Source organism: Tiliqua scincoides, chromosome 6 (genome assembly GCF_035046505.1).
Source record: "Tiliqua scincoides isolate rTilSci1 chromosome 6, rTilSci1.hap2, whole genome shotgun sequence".
Lineage (NCBI taxonomy): Eukaryota > Metazoa > Chordata > Lepidosauria > Squamata > Scincidae > Tiliqua > Tiliqua scincoides.
Window position 1 is genome coordinate 70318227 of NC_089826.1, and position 20366 is coordinate 70338592.

General features: G+C 44.2%; 1 protein-coding gene across 1 annotated transcript; it reads right to left on the minus strand.

Moving 5' to 3' along the window:
* Window positions 1-1872: 1872 nt before the first annotated feature.
* Window positions 1873-15139, minus strand: TMEM33 (transmembrane protein 33). Its single transcript, XM_066632389.1, has 7 exons — window positions 14915-15139; window positions 11532-11626; window positions 10592-10779; window positions 8341-8408; window positions 5105-5238; window positions 4240-4323; window positions 1873-3133 (listed from the first exon to the last, which is right to left on the minus strand). The coding sequence occupies exons 1-7, from the start codon at window positions 14969-14971 to the stop codon at window positions 3004-3006; spliced, it is 756 nt and encodes a 251-aa protein (XP_066488486.1). The 5' UTR covers window positions 14972-15139; the 3' UTR covers window positions 1873-3003.
* Window positions 15140-20366: the final 5227 nt, after the last annotated feature.

A 20366-nucleotide genomic window follows, 5' to 3' on the forward strand; every position in this document is an offset into this window, starting at 1 on the left:
TTTGGACACCAGCTTTCATATCTAGAAGACTTATATAATTTGTTTAAACATAGTTCAAGAAGGAAAAAGAAATCCAAGACCTTTCAAGGTGGTCCTCCAAGAGATATAAAGTTTATTTACAGTAGATAGGTAAAAGGGAAGTAGCAGATCCAAAATCAGCAGAATGCAAGGGCAGCAGGCTTTAGTTTAGGATTAAGAACAGTTACTCCAATAGGAGAGAATGCAGAATCTCAGTTTGTCTGAGAGATCTGTGCATGTCACAGGTGTGAATTCAACCACAAATGCCCATCCAAGCCCTACAGAAGTGGGCTAGATGCAGTATCTAATGAGAATGGAAACGCACAGCCAACGTGATATGTTGTTACATCCAACTATACCCTCACAACTAGAGTTGTAAAGGAGCCTCTATTCCATTCCTTTATATTGATGCTCAACCTCAGGATTCCACTATCATCACAGGGTTCCACTTACAGTTACAAATAAGGCCAAGCTAGGTTCAAACATTCCATTACACCCCTCCTCCACCCCCCCAAAAGTCACTTTATTGCTGTAGAAGTTCTAGTTCTCATAAAAACCTCAAAGGAGGAGGGTGCATCAATGAAAACCGCAAAGTACACCTGCACAATGGTTCACAACTTCATAAACAGGTGCTTACGAGCCAAAAAGCGAAAAGGAAAACTATTAGCGTAGCCCATTTAAAAATCAGTACATTTTTCCAGCACTGGGTACAGCAAGCAGGGTTGGCTACTGACAAACCAATGAATTAGTTTAATCTTAGTGACATCCACGCTGTACTTGATAAAAATCAGGGTAGCTACAAGGAAATATTGTTCTAAATAGTATCATTTCAAACTATTTAGCATATCAGTCAGATCTGTTCATGCTTGAGTAATAAGACAGTGAATTATAACAAGGTTTACAAGAATCAATGAATAAATGCCTATGCTATCACAGTATCTCAATCCTAGAATGCAGGTGAGTGAAAGAATTATTAGGACTTCACAAGCAGCAGCAGCAATAGATGCCTCAGTGCCTTCTGCTTCCAGTTAAGTGAATGGAGGGGAGTTTAGATTGGGGGGGGGGGAGACACATACAAATATATACTTCTGCCCTGAGCAAGTTCTCCATCAGGTATTCCAGAGGAAAACTAAGGCAGTTGGCAGTTCTGATCATGCATTTTTTCCTTCTTGTAATGTTGGTATTATCTGACTTCCACTTGCCTAAAAAACAGCCACACTTTGGTAACTGCAGTGTTATCTGAATGTTTGATTCTATGCAATAACTGCAGCAGTTATCACTTCCCTGTCGGCACACAATGGGTATGCTACTTCTCCATATAAGTGCAACATGTGAAGGGATCTCTTCTAAAGCCCTCCTTCTCACTAATTTAGGTACTTAGCCAAGCAGAAGGGTGTTAGACAGAAGGCACGTACAGACCTCCCATTCTCCACTATGATGTGGTGCAATACATGCATCTGTACCCATATATCTATGCTTAGGAGAGGCATCAAAAAACCATCTTCATACAGGGATTCCTATGTGGGCAAGTGCTATCTCTGAACAAGGAAGGACATGCTTTTAAAAAAAAGTTGTGAGTTCCATTGGGTTTCACAGTGTAACTCCCATTCAAAAACAGGTTAGATCAGAGGTTAAGTTCTGTCTCTGCCCCCTTAAGGGGCAGGGCAATGGCAAAGGCAACAATGCAATTGCCAAGATCACACTGCTGCCGGAGATAAAGGGGGTTTTTCTATTCTTACCAGTAGCTGTACCAGCCTTCCAGAAGATATGGGGAGCCCACGGATGTCTCTACAGGAATCCCCAAGCCTTGGAATATCTGCAATTAGCAAGAGTGATCGCAAAAGCAGAAGTTGGTCGCAATTGCTATTTTCAGATATTCTGAGACTTGGGGAGCCCTGCAGAGGTGTCCGTGGGCTCCCCATAACCCCCAGAAGGCCAGTGCTGCCCTGGTAAGTACAAAAAAAAACCCTTTGTCCCTGGCAGAGGCATAATCCTGGCTGCCTTTGCTACTCCCCTGCAAAGACTTATAGCAGTTCCCAAACTCCCAGAGAGTCTGAGAACTGCTGGATTAGATATTAATTAGGGCAAAAGTCATACGAGACAAGTTTAAGAGTTAAACTTAAATAACCAAATTTTATGACGTTTAATATTAGGGCAATGAAAAACTCCATTTATATTGGAAACAAATGTCACATTCATCTTTATTATTCAGATTTTTCAAAGTGTGTTGAGGCTGGCTTTTTAAGAGTACCACATTTGGAAGATAGCAAAAACAGTAGGGTGGACAGACACCCTAGATAAATATTTACAAAGAAATGACTGCTTGGGTGAAGAGCAAGACTCTCCATTCTAAAAGCATGAAAATAAATTGGAACAACAAAATTAGATGCTTATTCCTACTGTTCACGTTCAGAACAGACGCCAATTGATTTGCATTGACTATAATGATTTACTCAATTGAGTGAATTTCTTTCATTTACTGAATGGAAGGAATACTGACTCAAATGTACGGCATATGGAGTTATTCCAGTCACTACCCATATGAGGTTATCAATTATACTGCAGTAACATCTTACACCTTGTTAGAAACAATCCAGCTAGCATTGCTGGAGAGTTTTTTCTTTTTGAATAAGTATTTTCATTCAGCATTGATGAGAACAGACATGACAGCACATATGCCATATTGTACAATGCAGGCTGTTTTTTGTCTTGAAAAGTATCTCGTCTAAGATGGCAGGCATCCACCTTCCACAAAGCACAGAAACATCTTATTGAAAAACAAGATCTCTCTTTTCTTTTTTTTTAAACACATAGGATATAATTCACAGAATAGGCTCTTGGAAGGAAACTTATTTGTATACAACCTTGGCTGAGATCCAGAATTTATAAATCACCAGCAGAAATACCAGCTGCTCAGAATGTTCTTTAGACACACAAACACGCACAACACACACACGTACGTATATTCATGCTTCCAGAAAATCGCTATGCAACTGTTGGTGCCAGTCTGCTTATAAATGAAATGCTGCTGAGACAGAATCTTCGGACAAACACAGGGCATGATGGTTTCATGATGACATGTTCCACGACAATCCGCAGTTCTGTGAAAAGAGTCCTAAAAATAAAGCGGGGAGGGTTTCAGCAACGCGCTTATACTGCAATAGAAGCTCCTACAATTCATTCAAAATTAAATCCTAATTAAAATGTGTCGTATGATAAGGGAATAGAATAAACCTAGGGGGAGTGCTTGAACATAACCCATAAAGCTGTCTTGTATCAAGTCAGTTCACCAGTCATTCTAAGCCCAGTATGGTCTACAACGAGTTATTAACCTGTGATCCACTGATTACAGGTAAGCTGCGAGACCCTGAGAAGTGGTCCATAGGGTCTCAGGAAAAAAATGCTCCTTTGATCAATTCCAGCATCTCACCAAGCTAGCACTCTCCCACAGATCACCAGAGAGGACGGAGAACAGACTGCCCACAGCTCGAACTTCCAGCATCTTGCTAAGTGTTTCCCCACAGACTACCAAGTTTAATTGTATTTTTTGTGAGTGGGGGGAGGGGGGTTGCATGTAGTCCACAATTCCAATTTTTGCCTCAGTGCAGGCTCTTAAAAATTAGGAACTATTGGTTTACACCAACCAAAACCCCAAAGCACTGTTGCCAGAAGGGAGGAGGGCTTTCCTTGCCTATCTAAAGATGCCAACAACAGCGAACCTTTGGCAAGCACAGGATGTCTACCACCCCTGAGTGGTGCATCTGCAATCCCACTAATAAATGGCAGCTATTTCTCTGCAACAGGTAGCTCTAGCATCTTATGACACAAGAAATCAAAGGTCCACAAAGGGTTTGTCCTCCAGAAGGCGAGGCCTTTGCTCAGTAGTAGCGCTACATTAAGCAATCAGACTACTGGTTCATCAGGTTCAGGCAACTGGAAATGCCAGCATCTGAACACTCGGATCAACTGCATGCAAACCATGCATTATTTGACTGTGCTATTGCCCTTTTCTCTGTCTGAACTCACTCTTCTGATGCACATTCAGAAAAGGTGCAAGTAATGTGAGGAAGGGTTTCTTGGAATAGCTACAACATTAGAGATTATTTTTGGTCCTTTTAATGCTGATATAGTCACTCCCAGGACCCAGCTGTCTTAACATTACAGTAGGTTTCTAGCGTGCAACAACTGTAAGAAAGTAGACCTTTTTAAATGATTTCTTACCGGCAATAAGGATTTCTGCGGGATGAATAACGGAGTGTAAGAAACCTGTAGTAAATAAAAGGCTGCAGCAAGCTTCCTTGCCCACTAAGAAGAAAAAAGGTGGTGAATTAAGACAGCGTCACTCATATAGCATAAAAGTCATGATTTACAATGAGTTATGCTTTTCACAGTTATGCTTTTCATGCTCAAAAATAGCTAAATTAAAAAAAACTTTTGTTTAAATGCAAACACACAAAAACTATAAGACATACATATAAGACTACAAAAACATAGCTGCTATAAATTAGAGTGCTTTAGAAAGCAGCTTAATAGGACAATCTTATTCATGGCTACTTAGAAGCAAGTCCCTTTGTGTTTGATGGCACTTCCTCCCAGGTTAGAATGCACAGGATTGCAGTCAATTGCAGAAATGGAAATGTTTAAGCTGTTGCAGTGGCTTATTTAGATCTAGATCCACAAACAAATAAACTCTTTTTGTGGTTACAGCATAAGCAAAGCATCTCCTCCACAACAAAACACAGTAATTTTTCTAGGTCATGTTAGAAGTTCTTTTTGTTCCTGCAAAAATCCAATTATATACATTCAAAAGCAACAACCATAATATTCTAATGATGATTCAAACTTTTTAATAAAATGCATTTAGACAACACCCAGTTGTATAGCCACACAGAAAGTGGGGTTGTTATACCTGACCGTATGAGCTGCTATGTCAGGGTAAGGCCCGTTGTTTCATCCATTAAAACCAAGCACATTTGGGTCCCGTGCAATCCTTACATGAGTTGCCCAGTTTTGCAGAGGCAACAGACTGCATGCAGAATTTCCTCCCTCAGAATAATAATAATAGTAACTTTTCATTGTCACATACCTGAAAAGCATAAACACAGTAGCTGGCATCAAGAAGATTTCATTGCAGGCTATAAATTTTAGGATGTTCTGTTGATTTGCACTTAATTTGTCCAAGAGATTTCTAAGAAAGGGAAGACTATTTGATCCCCTTGCCTTTGAAGAAGTAAACAAGCAACATCAGGACAAACAACAGTGTTTGGTTTGGTGACAATTTTTACAAAATATTATAATCACATTTTCAGCCATATTGTACTTTTAATTATTTTACAAACTTTGAAAAGCAACACATAGCTTCAAGACTGAGATTATTCAATAACACAAAAAACAGGATGTGTTTTAAACACAATTTATATCCTTGCTTAATGGGTCACAGAAACACCAGATACACAATCTTTACCAACTTTTATTTTGCAGACATCCCACTAAAATGGGTGAAAAGTCTGCAAGGCTCATGTGCTCTCCCATGCAATTTTCACTGAGTTCAACCCCACTTGTGCAGGACAGCATCTAGCCTAAAACCCAACCGCAATTTAACCTTCTGCTTCATCAGGATTGCTTCTCACATATCTATATCTAAAAACAATTGCCCTGGCTGACCAACTCATCAACACCCAGCCCAAACCCCTGGACCTAGAAATATGAAATTTAGGGAGTATATTCCTTCCAAGTCGTAAGGCCCCACTAAGAAGGGATTTTACAACTGCAATCCCTAAGGGGGGTGAAAAGGGATAAAATATGTTTTCACAAATTCCTGATTATCTCTTAGGCCTGATGAAATATGGACTTGGTTTTTGCTTACAAAGGTTACCCATACAATTGCTTAAAAACATAATTCAGAATTTCTCGCTAAAGCCCTAAAAGGGCAAATCTAAATTCAGGGGTGAATTATAGAACCCTTCCTATTACTTAGGTCTAGCTGGCTTTTTCCCCTGTGCTACTGCCTGGGAGATGCCTGAGGCTTACATGGCAAATGAGGCCAGGCTGGCTCTTTTAACTTTACCCTTTTTAAGTTGGTACGGCAAGGGGTAGTAACAGTAAAATATCAGAAAAACAACAGTCATTTTAGTCTTCACTCTGAAAAGTAAAATGGTGTACGTCTGGCTCAATGTGAAGTTTTGCTACCCCAAGATTTTGACAAGCCTTTCTCCTGCCAGTCCTTGCTCTGCTTATCCCTGTTACAGTGAGAGGAGAGTTAGGGAAGGGCCCTGGCTCAAGAGTTGTGTGGCACAGTCTCACTTCCCTCACAGGAGATATTGCTCTACTTATCCCTAAAAGTGGGGGCTCCAGCAATGTTGCTTCAGAACTTCAACCCACCCAAACTCTGCAATGGCAGGAGTGAAGGCCCTCCACAGGAACGTCATCAAGGCCACAGAGTTCACCAGCTATTCATACTATGTATACCATGAGAGTACCCCTTCAAGTTCAAGAGACTGCAGTTCCCCCTCAAGCTTTGCTATGACCATTAACAAGTCCTGGGGCAGTCACTTGAAGGTGGCAGGAATTGACTTGAGGGAGGACTGCTTTTCACGTGGGCAGTTCTATGTGACCTGCTCCAGAGTGAGTTCACCCAGCAGCCTGGTGACCCTAGCACCTGATGGAAGACCCACCAGTGTGGTCTACAAAGAGGTCCTTAAGTAGAAAACCAAAGGTTGTAGGTATTTTTCACGATTTTTTTTTCACTACAATCTTCTCTTTGTTATTTCTTCCTCAAATATTGTATTTCAAATTTCACTTCATCATTTTTCTGCATCAACATGCTTTGCTTTATACAAACTACATATACATTTTCTTTACTTTTGTGAATACTTTTGTAAAGCACAGGTAGTATTCTATTATAGCATAAAACCAGTTCAAAATGCCAAAAGAACCATTTCTTTAAAAAATTCAATGGAACCATTACTTTCAATAATTAGAGGGTGTTACCTGACATGGGTTAGTTGTGCTAAATTTCAATTGTTCACTATAATCAAAGGAAAGTTTGAGTCAAAATGGATTTAACCCATTTTTGCCCAGCCCACAGGTATACACATTTTGTCCACATTTTGCCACATCTCGAAAAGGATATAGTGGAGATAGAAAAGGTGCAGAAGAGAGCAACCAAAATGATTACTGGGCTGGGGCACCTTCCCTATCAGGAGAGGCTTCAGCGTTTGGGCCTGTTCAGGCTAGAAAAGAGGTGCCTGATGGGGGACATGATTGAGACATACAAAATCATGCAGGAGATGGACAGAGCAGATAGAGAGACACTCTTTTCCCTCTCACAAAACACCAGACCTAGGGGACAGCCACGAAAGTTGTGTTGGGAGAGTTAAAAAAGACAGAAGAAAATATTTCTTTACCCAGTATGTAATTAGTTTGTGGAACTCTTTGCCACAAGAAGTAGTTATGGCATCTTGCCTCGATGCCTTTAAGACGGGATTGGACAAATTTCTGGAGAAGTTCATTACGGGTTTAAAGTCATAGCAGGTATGTGCAACCTCTTAGTTTTAGAGGCAGGCTGCCTCTGATTGCCAGATGCAGGGGAGGGCACCAGGCCACAGGTTGTGTCTGTTGTCTTGGGAGCTCCTTCAGGCATTTGTTGCGCCACTGTGAGATACAGGAAGCTGGACTAGATGGGCCCTGGGCCTGATCCAGCAGGGCTATTCTTATGTCCCTGTTGTGTATATGCAACACTGGGCAGAAAAGGCTTAAAGTAGTTAAATACCATAGTGAAGCATGGGTATCACGCTAGTTGGACATAAAATTGTGTTTATTTACATGTTTTTCTCACTCTGCCTTCAAGAAGTTGGAGTGCAATATACCTGGTTCTCTTCCTCCCTTGTAGTCTCACAACAACCTTGTGAAGCTGGTTAGACTGAGAGATAGCAGCTTGCCCAAGGACACCTAGAGCCAACTTTCCAGAACCAATGCATTGGAAAGTTGGATAGAATTTGGCCCCTAGTGAGATTCATGTTGGAATGGCAATTCACAACCGAGTCGCACAGATCCGGGTCTAACACATTATCCATTACAACACACTGGCTCCCAATGACTTCTTCCTCTACACAGCAACCCCATTATACAACAGGAAGCAGCATCTCCTGACCCCTGCCCTTGCTTCAAGCTATGACAAAAATAGCCAGAAGCCCCATTTTCAGCTTCCCTTTTGAAACTCCATTCATTTCCTCATGTTTTTATCCTGTCCTCCTTAAAAGTAACAGTGGAAGTATAAATGATGGAGGGGAGGAGAAGAAACACACACGTTAGCATACTTACATCGAGAACCTTCTTTGTGTAGGTGGCAGCATGAAGCAAAGAAAACAACAAAACTGGGAAAATACTCACTGAAGTGAAAGGTAAGGAAAAATTACACAAACCACACATATTTATCACTAGACTATTAAAGCACATCCCTCACTATGCTGTTGGAATGCAATGTGGGCCCTCTTTTGTATAGGAAACTGTTGAAAGCAGTTGAAATCTTTTGTATAGGGAACTGTTCAGACCTTAAACATTCAGAAATTTAAAGCAAGGGTGCAACAACCTTGTACTTTCGCATGATGTTTCAAAACAAGGACTGGCAACAGCCAGTTGTCAAAATGTTTGTGTGCATCAACAGTCGTTTATTAGGACTGCAGATTACTGTAAGTCAGTCAGCTAAAGTTTTAGTTCATCAACTGGCGGACCTGAGATTCAACAGCATGTTTCTTATTTTCTGAAGCATGTTCTTTGTTCTAGTGTATTACAACAGAAAAACACATACACACCCCCAGAGGTAGCATTTCCTTCTAATAAGGAAACAGCAACTTTAGAGCAAATGTGGTCTGGCCCATCAGTCTCTTGTGCCCCCCATACAAACTAGGGGAAGCTAGAACTTTGGGAAGATGGGTGCTAAATCCTACACATGAAAAGCTCTTGTGTCTGTCATCATCTCTAGTTCTGGGCCCTTGCTGATTAACTTCAGTTCTCTTACTTTCTTCAGTATCTCTGAAAGGCACCGACAGAGAGGTTCTGGGAATATGCACATTTATTGACTCAGAAGATGATTAATCAGCTACAAATTCTTCTAACTGGTAAACAGTCCTATTTATATCTAGGGTTACCAGATACAAAAATGGGACAGTGTGCCTATACCTTTAACCACTGTATAGAACAGGGATGCCCAATCCCTGGCCCTGGGGCCACTTGCGGCCCTCGAGGAATCCCAAAGCGGCCCTTATGGAGACCCCAGTCTCCAATGAGCCTCCGGAGACTTGCTGGAGCCCATGCTAGCCTAATGCAACTGCTCTCAGCGTGATGGCCAACTGTTAGGCTGGCCTTGCTTTGTGCAAGGCCTCTTATAGACCTTGAGCTATTGCAAGACCTTCACTCATTCATATACGTTACATCTCTAATATATTCATTTATGTAAATTCATTCAAATTTGAAATGTAAATTAGTTTTTCCCCCGGCCCCCCCCCCCGGCACAGTGTCAGAGAGATGATGTGGCCCTCCTGCCAAAAAGTTTGGGCACCCCTGGTATAGAAGAAGGAATTTTGGTAGGTGCAGCTTTTTAAAGCCTTCTTTGCTGAGCAGCACCTGCCAAAATCCCCTCTTCTATACAATGGTTAAAGGTATAGGCACTCTGTTCACCTTTGTATCTGGTAACCCTAATTATATCTGATAGCAGAAAATCTAGAAAAAGGTTGGTTTGTCCTCACTCACTAAGGACATCACTTGCACTCAAAAACTCACAACCAAGTACACTTGCTTAGAATTTCACGGTAAACAAACTATAAAGGGTCTCTGATTAACTAAACACCATTTTGGATGACGTATTTCTTTTGCTCTTCTCCTCCCTTCCCCTTCTAAATTGGTACCTCTCATTTTCCTCCCATTCTATTCAGGTGATACTACAGATGTCAGGGGAAGGAGTTGAAGCTGCTTTGCATCTCACCCCTTGGAGGAATTTGCTCAACAAGAAAAAAGGACCATCAGCCAAACCCACTACTAAGGCACAACTTTATCCTTAGTACTTTAGAGCAAGTTGTAAAAATGCAATGCTACAATTTCACTTGAGGGTAACCCTACTGAAATCACATAGCCCGATTCACAAAACAGGCACTTTTTCAGCTCAACTATTATGCATAAGCAGATTTATGCAAGTGTAATCAACTAACTGACTGACTAAAACACAATCAGTTAAAATTTTTTGTTTAACTGGACAACAACAACTGCGTGATTATAACCAATTCTCAAATTGGAAGATTTACTTATTGCATTTTATTTCATTTTTCTTCCAAAGAGGTCAGAGCACTGCAGAGGGTTGCATTTTCTCCTTTAATCCTTACAATAGCCCTGTAAGTTGAATTAGGGTGAGAAATAGTTTATTGAGTGATTCTGGACTAAAACTATGTGGCCAAGCAGACTTCTGAACTCAGGTCCCGTCCCGTCCCCCATCTAAGTCTAGCCTTGACATCACACTTGCAAACACTGTCATGAAACTGAAGTATTCCAACTATGCAGAAAACTCTTGGATAAAGGATACTTGTAACAGGGTAGGAATTAACAAAGATGAGGGAATACAAAAGATAATGACAGCTGTCTTCCACCAATGCCTGGGCCAGGAAGGCTCTGCTTAATTGGAAGTGTGGTAACCTTTGGTGAAGTCGAAGAGCACTGGTGAGAGCGTTCGCCAGCAAGGCACGTTGATAAAAGCTAGCGGCTTCATGCAACCTGAGAATTATCAAAGGAGAGGTTACCATACAAACCAAGCCACAGTCTCCAAGTCTTTCTCCCCCAAGAATTGCATCATAATTGCAGCGTTTCTCAAGCCAGCCCTGTGCTCTACAGCCAAGGCACAATTACTATTCATTCCAAGGAGCATTCCTTGTACTTAGTACAAATGCTACCAATATACCAAGTGAAAAAAACGGCATCACAAATATACTTTTAACACACAAAATCTACTTTCTGTGACTTTGGAAGTAAAACAAAGTGAGGTAGATATAAGAATGCAGTAATTGGACTCTAATATTTCAACAGATTTTAAGTGAAGATAAAAGCTGACATCTAAAATAGCCTGCACTCATCGACATTGAATACATAGATACAAACAGACAGATGAACAGGTATAAAATAAAGACTTGTTCAATACTGTATTAAACATTAATATTTGTAAAATATTGGATGCAATTTGGCCAAAATTAAGGGCTTGCATATCCTATTGATGCCAATGGAAGACATTTAAGCATGTGCTCAACTCTTCTACTGAACTACAAAATCGCCTGTCTTCAGATGGAGCCCTCCATCTGCGATCAGATGGAGCCCTCCATATTTATACAATTATGATACAGGGCATTTAAATATTATAAAGCTGTGTGAGTTGTTTGTGTCCTCTCTGTTCCATTCTTCATTAAGCAAAACCGCATCTTCTCTAGGGTTCAGGTATCAGGGGCACTACACCTCAAGAACATTATTATACATACCCCAGAAGAGGCAGGACAAATAAAGCCGAACAGTAAACAGTGAATATTCGGGAAAGCCACATTGCTGTGTCCAACTTATTGGTCATCAGAAATTGCTACAAAAGAAAACATGGGGAGAAATGTAATACCTTCTATTAAAGAACAAATACCCACCAGGCAACAGTTAAGATAAAGAATGCACAGTTGCATGCACAGGTGTTGCATAAACATCTGCCCTTTTCTAAGTTTATATAAAGTGCAACACACATGGCTGACAAGTGTACACACACACACACACACCCCTTTTGTACTCAGAACAATGAATTAGGAGGCAAATGAAATTTGAGCAAGGGTATCCAGATTGCTCTTTCCTAGCAACCAGGAAAAGCTAGTTTGGCACACCTTACCCTATGAGGCAATGGGGCAGGAAGTACTAAAACCAAATCCCTGGTGATAAAAAGTCAAAGATATCCCTGTACTGCTCACAGAATGAAGGTATTCACAATTCTCATGATTAGTTCAAGTGGTGGCTACCTGACTTCTCAGCTGCTTCCTTCTTTTAGTATCCAGAGCAGGGGTCTCCAAACCCTGGCCTGGGGGCCAGATGCAGCCCGCAACAAGCCTCTATCCAGCCTGCAGCAAGCCTCTGGCCCTCTCAACTGAATGTGACCAGAGCTGTGCTCCAGTTGCATCTGGGAGGGTGTTCTGATGGCCAGGAAGGCCATGCGCCTCCCTTCAGAATGCCTTCTAGAGGCCTAAAAACATCATTTCTTGGTTTCCTGAAAAACCAGAAATGACTTTTTGGGCCATATGAAGACCTTGGGCTTTCTGAGGCTTCTAATGCACTTATTTAAATTTTATATTTAAAATTTATTTTTCCAGCCCTCAACACCATGCCAGATATATGATGTGGCCCTCTGGCCTAAAAGTTTAGAGACCCCCTGGTCCAGAGCAATGGTAGTCACAGATTTCAAACTACTACAGGAATGTTTTCACAGCTCTACCAAATGCCAAGGGAGGACATTTCTACAGGACACTAGGATATGCATGATACAGGGGGACGGAGACCCTCAACACAGTGAGCAGGTGTACAGGCAGTTAGCAGGCAAGGTACAACCCATAACAGACACAGGTACAAATACAGCCCAGATATTTGCCAAAAAGAAGGATGTTAGAAGAATGTTATGCCTAAGTTTCCTCCACAAGGGTCATCTGGTATCAGGAAGAATTCATATCTAATAGGCCAATTCCAGAACCTGCTGCAACTAGATAGAAGAATTTGTATGAAACACGCTAACAGATTCATCATTGATGGTATCACCAGTTATGATATTGCACTGGCACTGCATGAATATTATCAGATGTCTTCCTAAAACATGATTGTGACAGTTTACAGTATGAGGGTGTAAGAAAGACTTGCATAATTCCAAGTCAAATGCAACTCATCTAGCCAGACATAGCAACTCACCAAGAGCTTTAAGTCTTCTCTTTTGGATCTTTGCCTGGGATTACAAGAACAATGGGCCTGTCAAAATCTGGTGGGCCCATATTTATAGCTAGTGAGCTGAATCTGGGTGGACAAGTCACAAATTGCAGGCCTGGTGTAAACTATCACATATACTGTAAAATCCCCTCGAAGGAAGAACGATTTTGCAATTGTGGCCTCAGAGAGGTAGACTCTCTTCCACACATTGTTCTGCATTGTGCTTTTAATCAGGTGCTCAGAGACCAGTATCTCCCCTCATTATCAGGAAACAAAAAAGGTCTTTCTGAGATCACCTTTTTACAACTTTTGCTGGCAGGTGAATTTGAATCTGTGACCCTTCCAGTTGCTAAATTTCTACATTTGAGCAACTTGAAGCGGGCTAAGTTGCTGGTTCTAAGCAACTTGGAGTAACTGTGTAAGCAAACTGGTGTGTTTTAACTCTTATTTCCTCCATGTTCTTTTAATATATACCTTCATGCATGACTGTTTGGAGATATTAGTTGTAAAACTATATGCCTAACAAAGGTTTGTTGTATTGTATTGTATTGTACTGTAAAATCTCTCATTTTACCAGTGAGCAATACAGTATTTTGCATACCTAAACAGAAACCTTACTTACCCTGCAGGTTTTCCCAAGCGACAAGCGCTCTGCCTGCTTCCAAACTAAATGTGGCAGGATACATCTAGCTTTTAGTAGTAGAGGGTCACACCCATGCCATGTACAGACTACCTATACATGACTAGAGCCTGACTATGTACAGACTGATTACACACGAAACACAGTCAAGAGGTTGACTGTATTCCCTCAACCACCTCCTTTTTCCATGGTATGCTTGCAGCTGATTCATTTACAAATTTCTCAGTCTGTTCACATCTAGCCCATACAGCACAGAACTAGCTGCATTGCCGGCATCACCAACTGTTATTGTACTGGTCTTGGGAGAAATGAAGCTGCTGTCCAAAGCACAGTTATCTGGAAGAAAATCTCACTAAATCAGAAATCAGTAAGACTTAAATTGTGTGCCAGTTCGATTAACACTGCGCTGTAAGGGGTGATTCCAGACAGTAATATTTCTCACCACTTCCAGACAGCAGTGCTGTTTTAAACTGTGCCAAATACCAACATCTCATCAGTCCGCACTGTTGCCATCTGCACAAGACCCAGAGTGGTGTTCCTATGAGAACTGCAGAAACGTTCCCAAAGTGCCTTTTTTGGACTGGAGAGTAGCTAGAGCCACTGAACTCCATGGGGCCCCACAGAGCCCACTGCCACCCCATTGAACTCCATGCGGCCCCACAGAGCCCACTGCCACCCCAATGAACTCCATGGGGCCCCACAGAGCCCACTGCCTCCCCACCGAACTCCATGGGGCCCCACAGAGCCCACTGCCACCCCACCGAACTCCATGGGGCCCCACAGAGCCCACTGCCACCCCACCGAACTCCATGGGGCCCCACAGAGCCCACTGCCTCCCCACCAAACTCCATGGGGCCCCACAGAGCCCACTGCCTCCCCACCGAACTCCATGGGGCCCCACAGAGCCCACTGCCTCCCCACCGAACTCCATGGGGCCCCACAGAGCCCACTGCCACCCCACCGAACTCCATGGGGCCCCACAGAGCCCACTGCCACCCCACCAAACTCCATGGGGCCCCACAGAGCCCACTGCCACCCCACCAAACTCCATGGGGCCCCACAGAGCCCACTGCCTCCCCACCGAACTCCATGGGGCCCCACAGAGCCCACTGCCTCCCCACTGAACTCCATGGGGCCCCACAGAGCCCACTGCTACTCCACTGAACTCCACGGGGCCCCACTGGACTCAGAGGGGCCCCACTGAGTTCAATGCTTGAGCCCGCCCTCGAGCAGCCTCCCCCCTGCACGGGGCTCCTGGGCCGCCCCCGGCCAGCCACTCACCACGGCCCCTCCGCCCGCGCCTCCCTGCATGGGCCCGTTCTGCGCCGAGTCCGCCATGGCCGCGCCACCGCCGGGCTTCGCTCCTGAGGGAAGGAGGGCCTCGGAGACCAGAGGGTCAAGCAGCCGCGCAGGGAAGAGGAGGACGGCGAGCAGCAGAGCCGGGGCCGTCGCGCGCAAGCGAGCGAGCGCCGAATGCAAGGAAGGCGATGGAACCTTCCACCGGGAAGCAACACCTCACGGACAGCCGTTGCGCAATACGCATGCGCCGGAAGCCCTTTTCCGGGGTAGGTAGGGGCATGCTGGGTAATGTAGTCCCCGCGGGTCAGGACTCTGCCTACTACGACTCAGCATTTTTACACTGCCTCCTAAAGGAGGTCATTCTCCTGGCTCTGTAGGCATCGCCCAGCTCTGCCCTGCCGTATGCTGCTGCTTCTTTGCAGAGCCGGCTCTTCTAGTGGCTGTTTTTATTGCCACCACTGACTCAAACTGGCGCCCAAACCAGTTTGGGTGGAGACAGCTTTACCCGTTTGTTGTTAGTCTGTGGAATGCCTTGCCACAGGACATGGTGCGGGAATCTGGCCTGGGTGCCTTTAAAAGGGGATTGGACAGAGTTCTGTAGGAAAAGTCAGATTACAAGCCCTGATGGGTCTGTGCAGCCTCCTGGTTCTAGAAGTAGTATGTAGAACCCCTTGCCACAGGACGTGGTGATGGAGTCTGGCCTGGGTGCCTTTAAAAAGGACAGGTTACAAGCCATTATGGGTCTGTGCAACCTTCTCATTTTAGAAGGAATCCCTTGCCACAGGATGTGGTAATGGCGCCTGGCCTGGATGCCTTTAAAAGGCAATTGGACAGAGTTCTGGAAGAAACATCCATCACAGGTTACAAGCCATGATGGGTTATGTGCTACCTCCTGATTTTAGAAAGGCTACTTCAGAATGCCAGAAGCAAGGGAAGGCACCAGGATGCAGGTCTCTTGTTATCCTATGTGCTTCCTGAGGCAGCTGGTGGAAGCCTGTGAGGTACAGAAAATTGGACTAGATGTGCATTTGGCCTGCTCCAGCAATGCTCAGCAATGTAAACAACTCGGGAGTTATCTCCCTAGCAGAACTGCTGCTATGATTTTTACCTGTCTGAGTGAATGCAGGATTCAGGTGGTGGAATTCATCTGAGGTAACATTCCCCAGCATGGGAAATGATGTAAATGAGAGATGATGAGGGCCAGCAGCAACCCTTCCTTGGATAGATTTGTGTCAAATGAACAAAGGAATGAACAATGTCTTTGAAAGAGACTTTCCTTTCCCTCGCAGCTCACAAAATATGTGGCAAACATCAGTCAATCATCCCATGTGCTACTGTGCCTGTTTGAAGGTCAATCCTATGCTGAAGTTGTGCCAACATTGTTGCTATATTGGCATGATGCCAATCTGCAGGACATCCACCAAATCCTAAATCCATCCAACACAAAGGGGGAGGGGGAAATGAGAGCCCACAGAAACCCCTACACCAGGGGAGTCAAAACTTGTTTCATGCAGAGGGCCAAAGTTAGCATTCATGGTGCCTGCTGAGGGCTGGAAATGACATTATTAAGCAGAAAGTGACATCATTAAGCAGATGATGGTCAGAAAGAAGCACTTTGTTCTCACTTAGGATTAGCTGCAAATGACAAAAGAGAAAGTGTGCATATCTTGTTCATATTTTCAAGATCTGAGAGATCCCAATTATCACACTGGGAGAACCAAATTATAACCAGATAAATTGCTTCCAGGGGCCGCATTCAGCCCTCAGACCTTATATTTGATACCCCTGCCCTACACAGCCAGTCATAGAGAGGTAGCCTGTCAACACAATATTGGTCCCCTGTCAGTGTGATGTCAGCCTGACATTGACCTGAGATGCAAAGAACCAATCACCACTCCTCCCACCAGGCCCAATGCCTGTGGCCAGAGAAGTGCTGCCAGGGTGAAGCAAGCAGGGGACACAAGTCCAATGAGTGGCTGCTGCTGGGATGATGCTCCCTGCAACACCAGGAATTAGTATCACAGCAACAGTCACTACTGCCAATCTTGGGGAGATGCCCCAATGTGACAGAAAGGCACACATGCCACACACACACACACACACAGAGAGCAAGGGATGGAAGAGAGCTGTAAGTTACAGACAAGTAGCTTCCCCTCCCCCAAATTGATTTCTGAAATCACAAACTAGAGATTACAGTTAAAGTGCACTCCTAAGTGTGTTTACTTGAAAGTTAACTACATCAACCAGTAGGGCTTCCTGAAGGCAACATACATTTACGACACAGGGCAGAACCATCTGTGAGGCTAACTGAGGCTCACAGGCAGCAGCAAGTTGGCAGGAAGATGCCACCCCATCCATCCACTTGCCTCCACCACTTTTCCTCCTCTTCCTGCTCCCTAGATTGTAAAAGGAAGAGGAGGGGCAACAGAAGGAGTGTGGAGGAAATGAGTAGTGGCCTCGAGTATCTCCACTTTCTCTTTTAAGGACATAAGAACAGCCCCACTGGATCAGGCCATAGGCCCATCTAGTCCAGCTTCCTGTATCTCACAGTGGCCCACCAAATGCCCCAGGGAGCACACCAGATGACAAGAGACCTCATCCTGGTGCCCTCCCTTGCACCTGGCATTCTGACATAGCCCATTTCTAAAATCAGGAGGTTGCACATACACATCATGGCTTGTACCCCCGTAATGGATTTTTCCTCCAGAAACTTGTCCAATCCCCTTTTAAAGGCGTCCAGGCCAGTCGCTATCACCACATCCTGTGGCAAGGAGTTCCACAGACCAACACACAGTCCCTCTCCTTCTTCTTTTGCACAGTTCCTCTCCTTTTCCAATTCAGGGAATGGATCAGAGGCTGGTGCTACACCAGGTAAGGGGGCCATCATTTGACCCATTGCCTCAAGCTCCAGGAGTTCTTGTTGGGCTAGAACCCTTTTAGGATGGCAGCATTAATGTGAAATGCAGTTATTTCTCTTTCAGAGAAAGCTTGTCCCATCCTGCAAGACATGCCCCTTCTGTGTCCTCCTCCCAGTACACTTTTTTTCTGGTACTGTCCCCAGTTGTGAATAGAATAGGGGTGAGGAGACCCAAACTAAAATCTCCACCACTCAGCATTGAGCTCCTTGGGTAACTTCTGGTCCTTCACCATAAGAACATAAGAACAGCCCCACTGGATCAGGCCATAGGCCCATCTAGTCCAGCTTCCTGTATCTCACAGCGGCCCACCAAATGCCCCAGGGAGCACACCAGATAACAAGAGACCTCATCCTGGTGCTCTCCCCTACATCTGGCATCTTTGAGTCTAAGCTACCGCAAAGTTATGATATTTTGAGGATAGGACTGGAAGGGGGGGGGTGCACGTTCAGTGCTTTGCCTATCTATTTTCCCATCATCTCCGATAGGACTGCTGCTTGAAGGTAGATGTTGAATGCAGGTGATGTGTTGTTCTAGGGATGGAAGCAAGAGCATGTAAAGCAGAGCTCTCCTGATCTGAATGGAAGGGGAGCGGACAAGTCTGAAAGCTCCCTCAGTATCAAGACAATACATTCAATTTAGGCCCTGATGTCATTGTTGTAAACATCTGTTCAAGTGCTAGTATTCCTGTTGAAAATCCACAGAGCTTTTGAGGAGAAAGATTGTTTACTAGAAGTGTTAAAGGGAGAAATGAAATTGAGAAAATCCACCAGTGAGCACTTTTAAGAGCATGAGAAGCTCCTCATACTTAGTTTCATGCAGGCTCACAGTGTTAATTTACAGTTGCCAGGGGCTGTTTTAATTACGTCTGTATAAGGCATTTTCTGAATCACCCTAAGCAGTTGACAAGCTAATAAATTCCTTACCTGTCCAACTACAGAGAAGAGCAACCACTGCTGAAAACAGCTGATGAAGAGCAAAGTCAGTTCAGTGCTTTCTGGTTAATAACCCCACAAAACAAACCCACCAGCTTTGTTCTGAGGGTGGGTGGGTGGAAGTGGCAGCTCTTTCCTCACCAAGAGTCTAGGCAAGGAGAGGACCGCCTATAGTGGCTGTTGGAACTGGGAGCCAATACAGGCATGAGGAGGTTCCAATATATGTAGTCCTGCATTAAGAGGATAACACAGTGGTTCCAAAACTATGCACCGTGGTACCTGATGGCACCATGGTGAATTCACAGGGGTGCCATGGGATGTTTCTGGCAGCCTCTTCTTTCCGGCTCTCCCAGGTGCCACCGTCTTGGACTGTGTGAGATCTTGCACAATTCTGCCACAAACTGTGCTAGATCTCGCACAATCCAAGATGGCGGCACCTGGAATAGCCAGGAAGAAGAGGCTGCCATGAAAGAAGGGCGCTGTGCTCATGGTACGGTTTCAGAACCACTGGATACCATATTAACCAAACTCATTAAAGTGTGGGCACAATCCTAACCAGGTCTACTCAGAAGTAAGTACTGTTTTGTTCAAAGGGGCTTACTCTCAGGAAAGTGTGGTTAGGATTGCAACCTGTGTCATTTAAAATTCATTAAAGCTCTGTGATGGCTAAACATTTTACTGAATTACAGTTACAGCTGCATAATGGTACCCAGCCACCTCTTCTATGCAAAGCAGAATTGGGTGGGAGCAATCTGAAGTAGCAAACAGGATGAGAATATTTGACCATTCCTTGTCTGCCACTTTTCTCCTGCCATTTCCCCACTCTGCCCCCAGTTGCTTTCCCCCTCCTCCCACCCCACTGGGCTACCAGACTTATGCTTCCTTCACAAGCATGGTTTTGGAAGCCCAAGTGGGGAGAAAAACAACTGGTTGGGATAATTGCAAGTGGAAAGGGTTAAGCACCTTCCAGTCATCCAATGCAAATCATCCATCCTACTGCTGCTTTACAAAGGCAAAGTGATGGCCTGGTAATGTGTATTTCTGGCCCAAGTGCTACTGGTTCCAAAAGAGGCTTGGCAGGCTTAACTATAGCTGGGTTCTTGGGTTGCACCTGTTGTTTTCAGTGGGATCAAATTGCTTGTAGCCAAATTTGAGTGGACCATCAGGCTTTAAATGTTCTCAAACCCGTGCAAGTTGTGGGCTGCTTCTCCCATCAAGCAAAATTACACAGGCCAACACACATTTTGCTGTCTTAAAAGTTGGACCTGTTCTTGGGTATATTTGGGATGCTGAATCCAAAACTGGTATGGGGTGGGGGGTTGAGGAAAACTGGTGAAATTCCCACCTGCACAGCTCTTAAAGTTACCAGAGTCCAGCAATCCTTGGCATCTGGTCCTCCTATTTATTCCCCTTGCTTCACCATGCAGGGTCAGGAACTTACATTTCTGCCTTGCCTGTCCTGTCCAAGTTGCCTACAAATGTCTTGATGCGGGTATTTGAGGTTGGGCAGGAGGGGCAGGAAGAGACAAAAGGGATGGGGAAATACGGGAAAGAAACAGTTCAGATGGTCGTGTCAAACTTGGA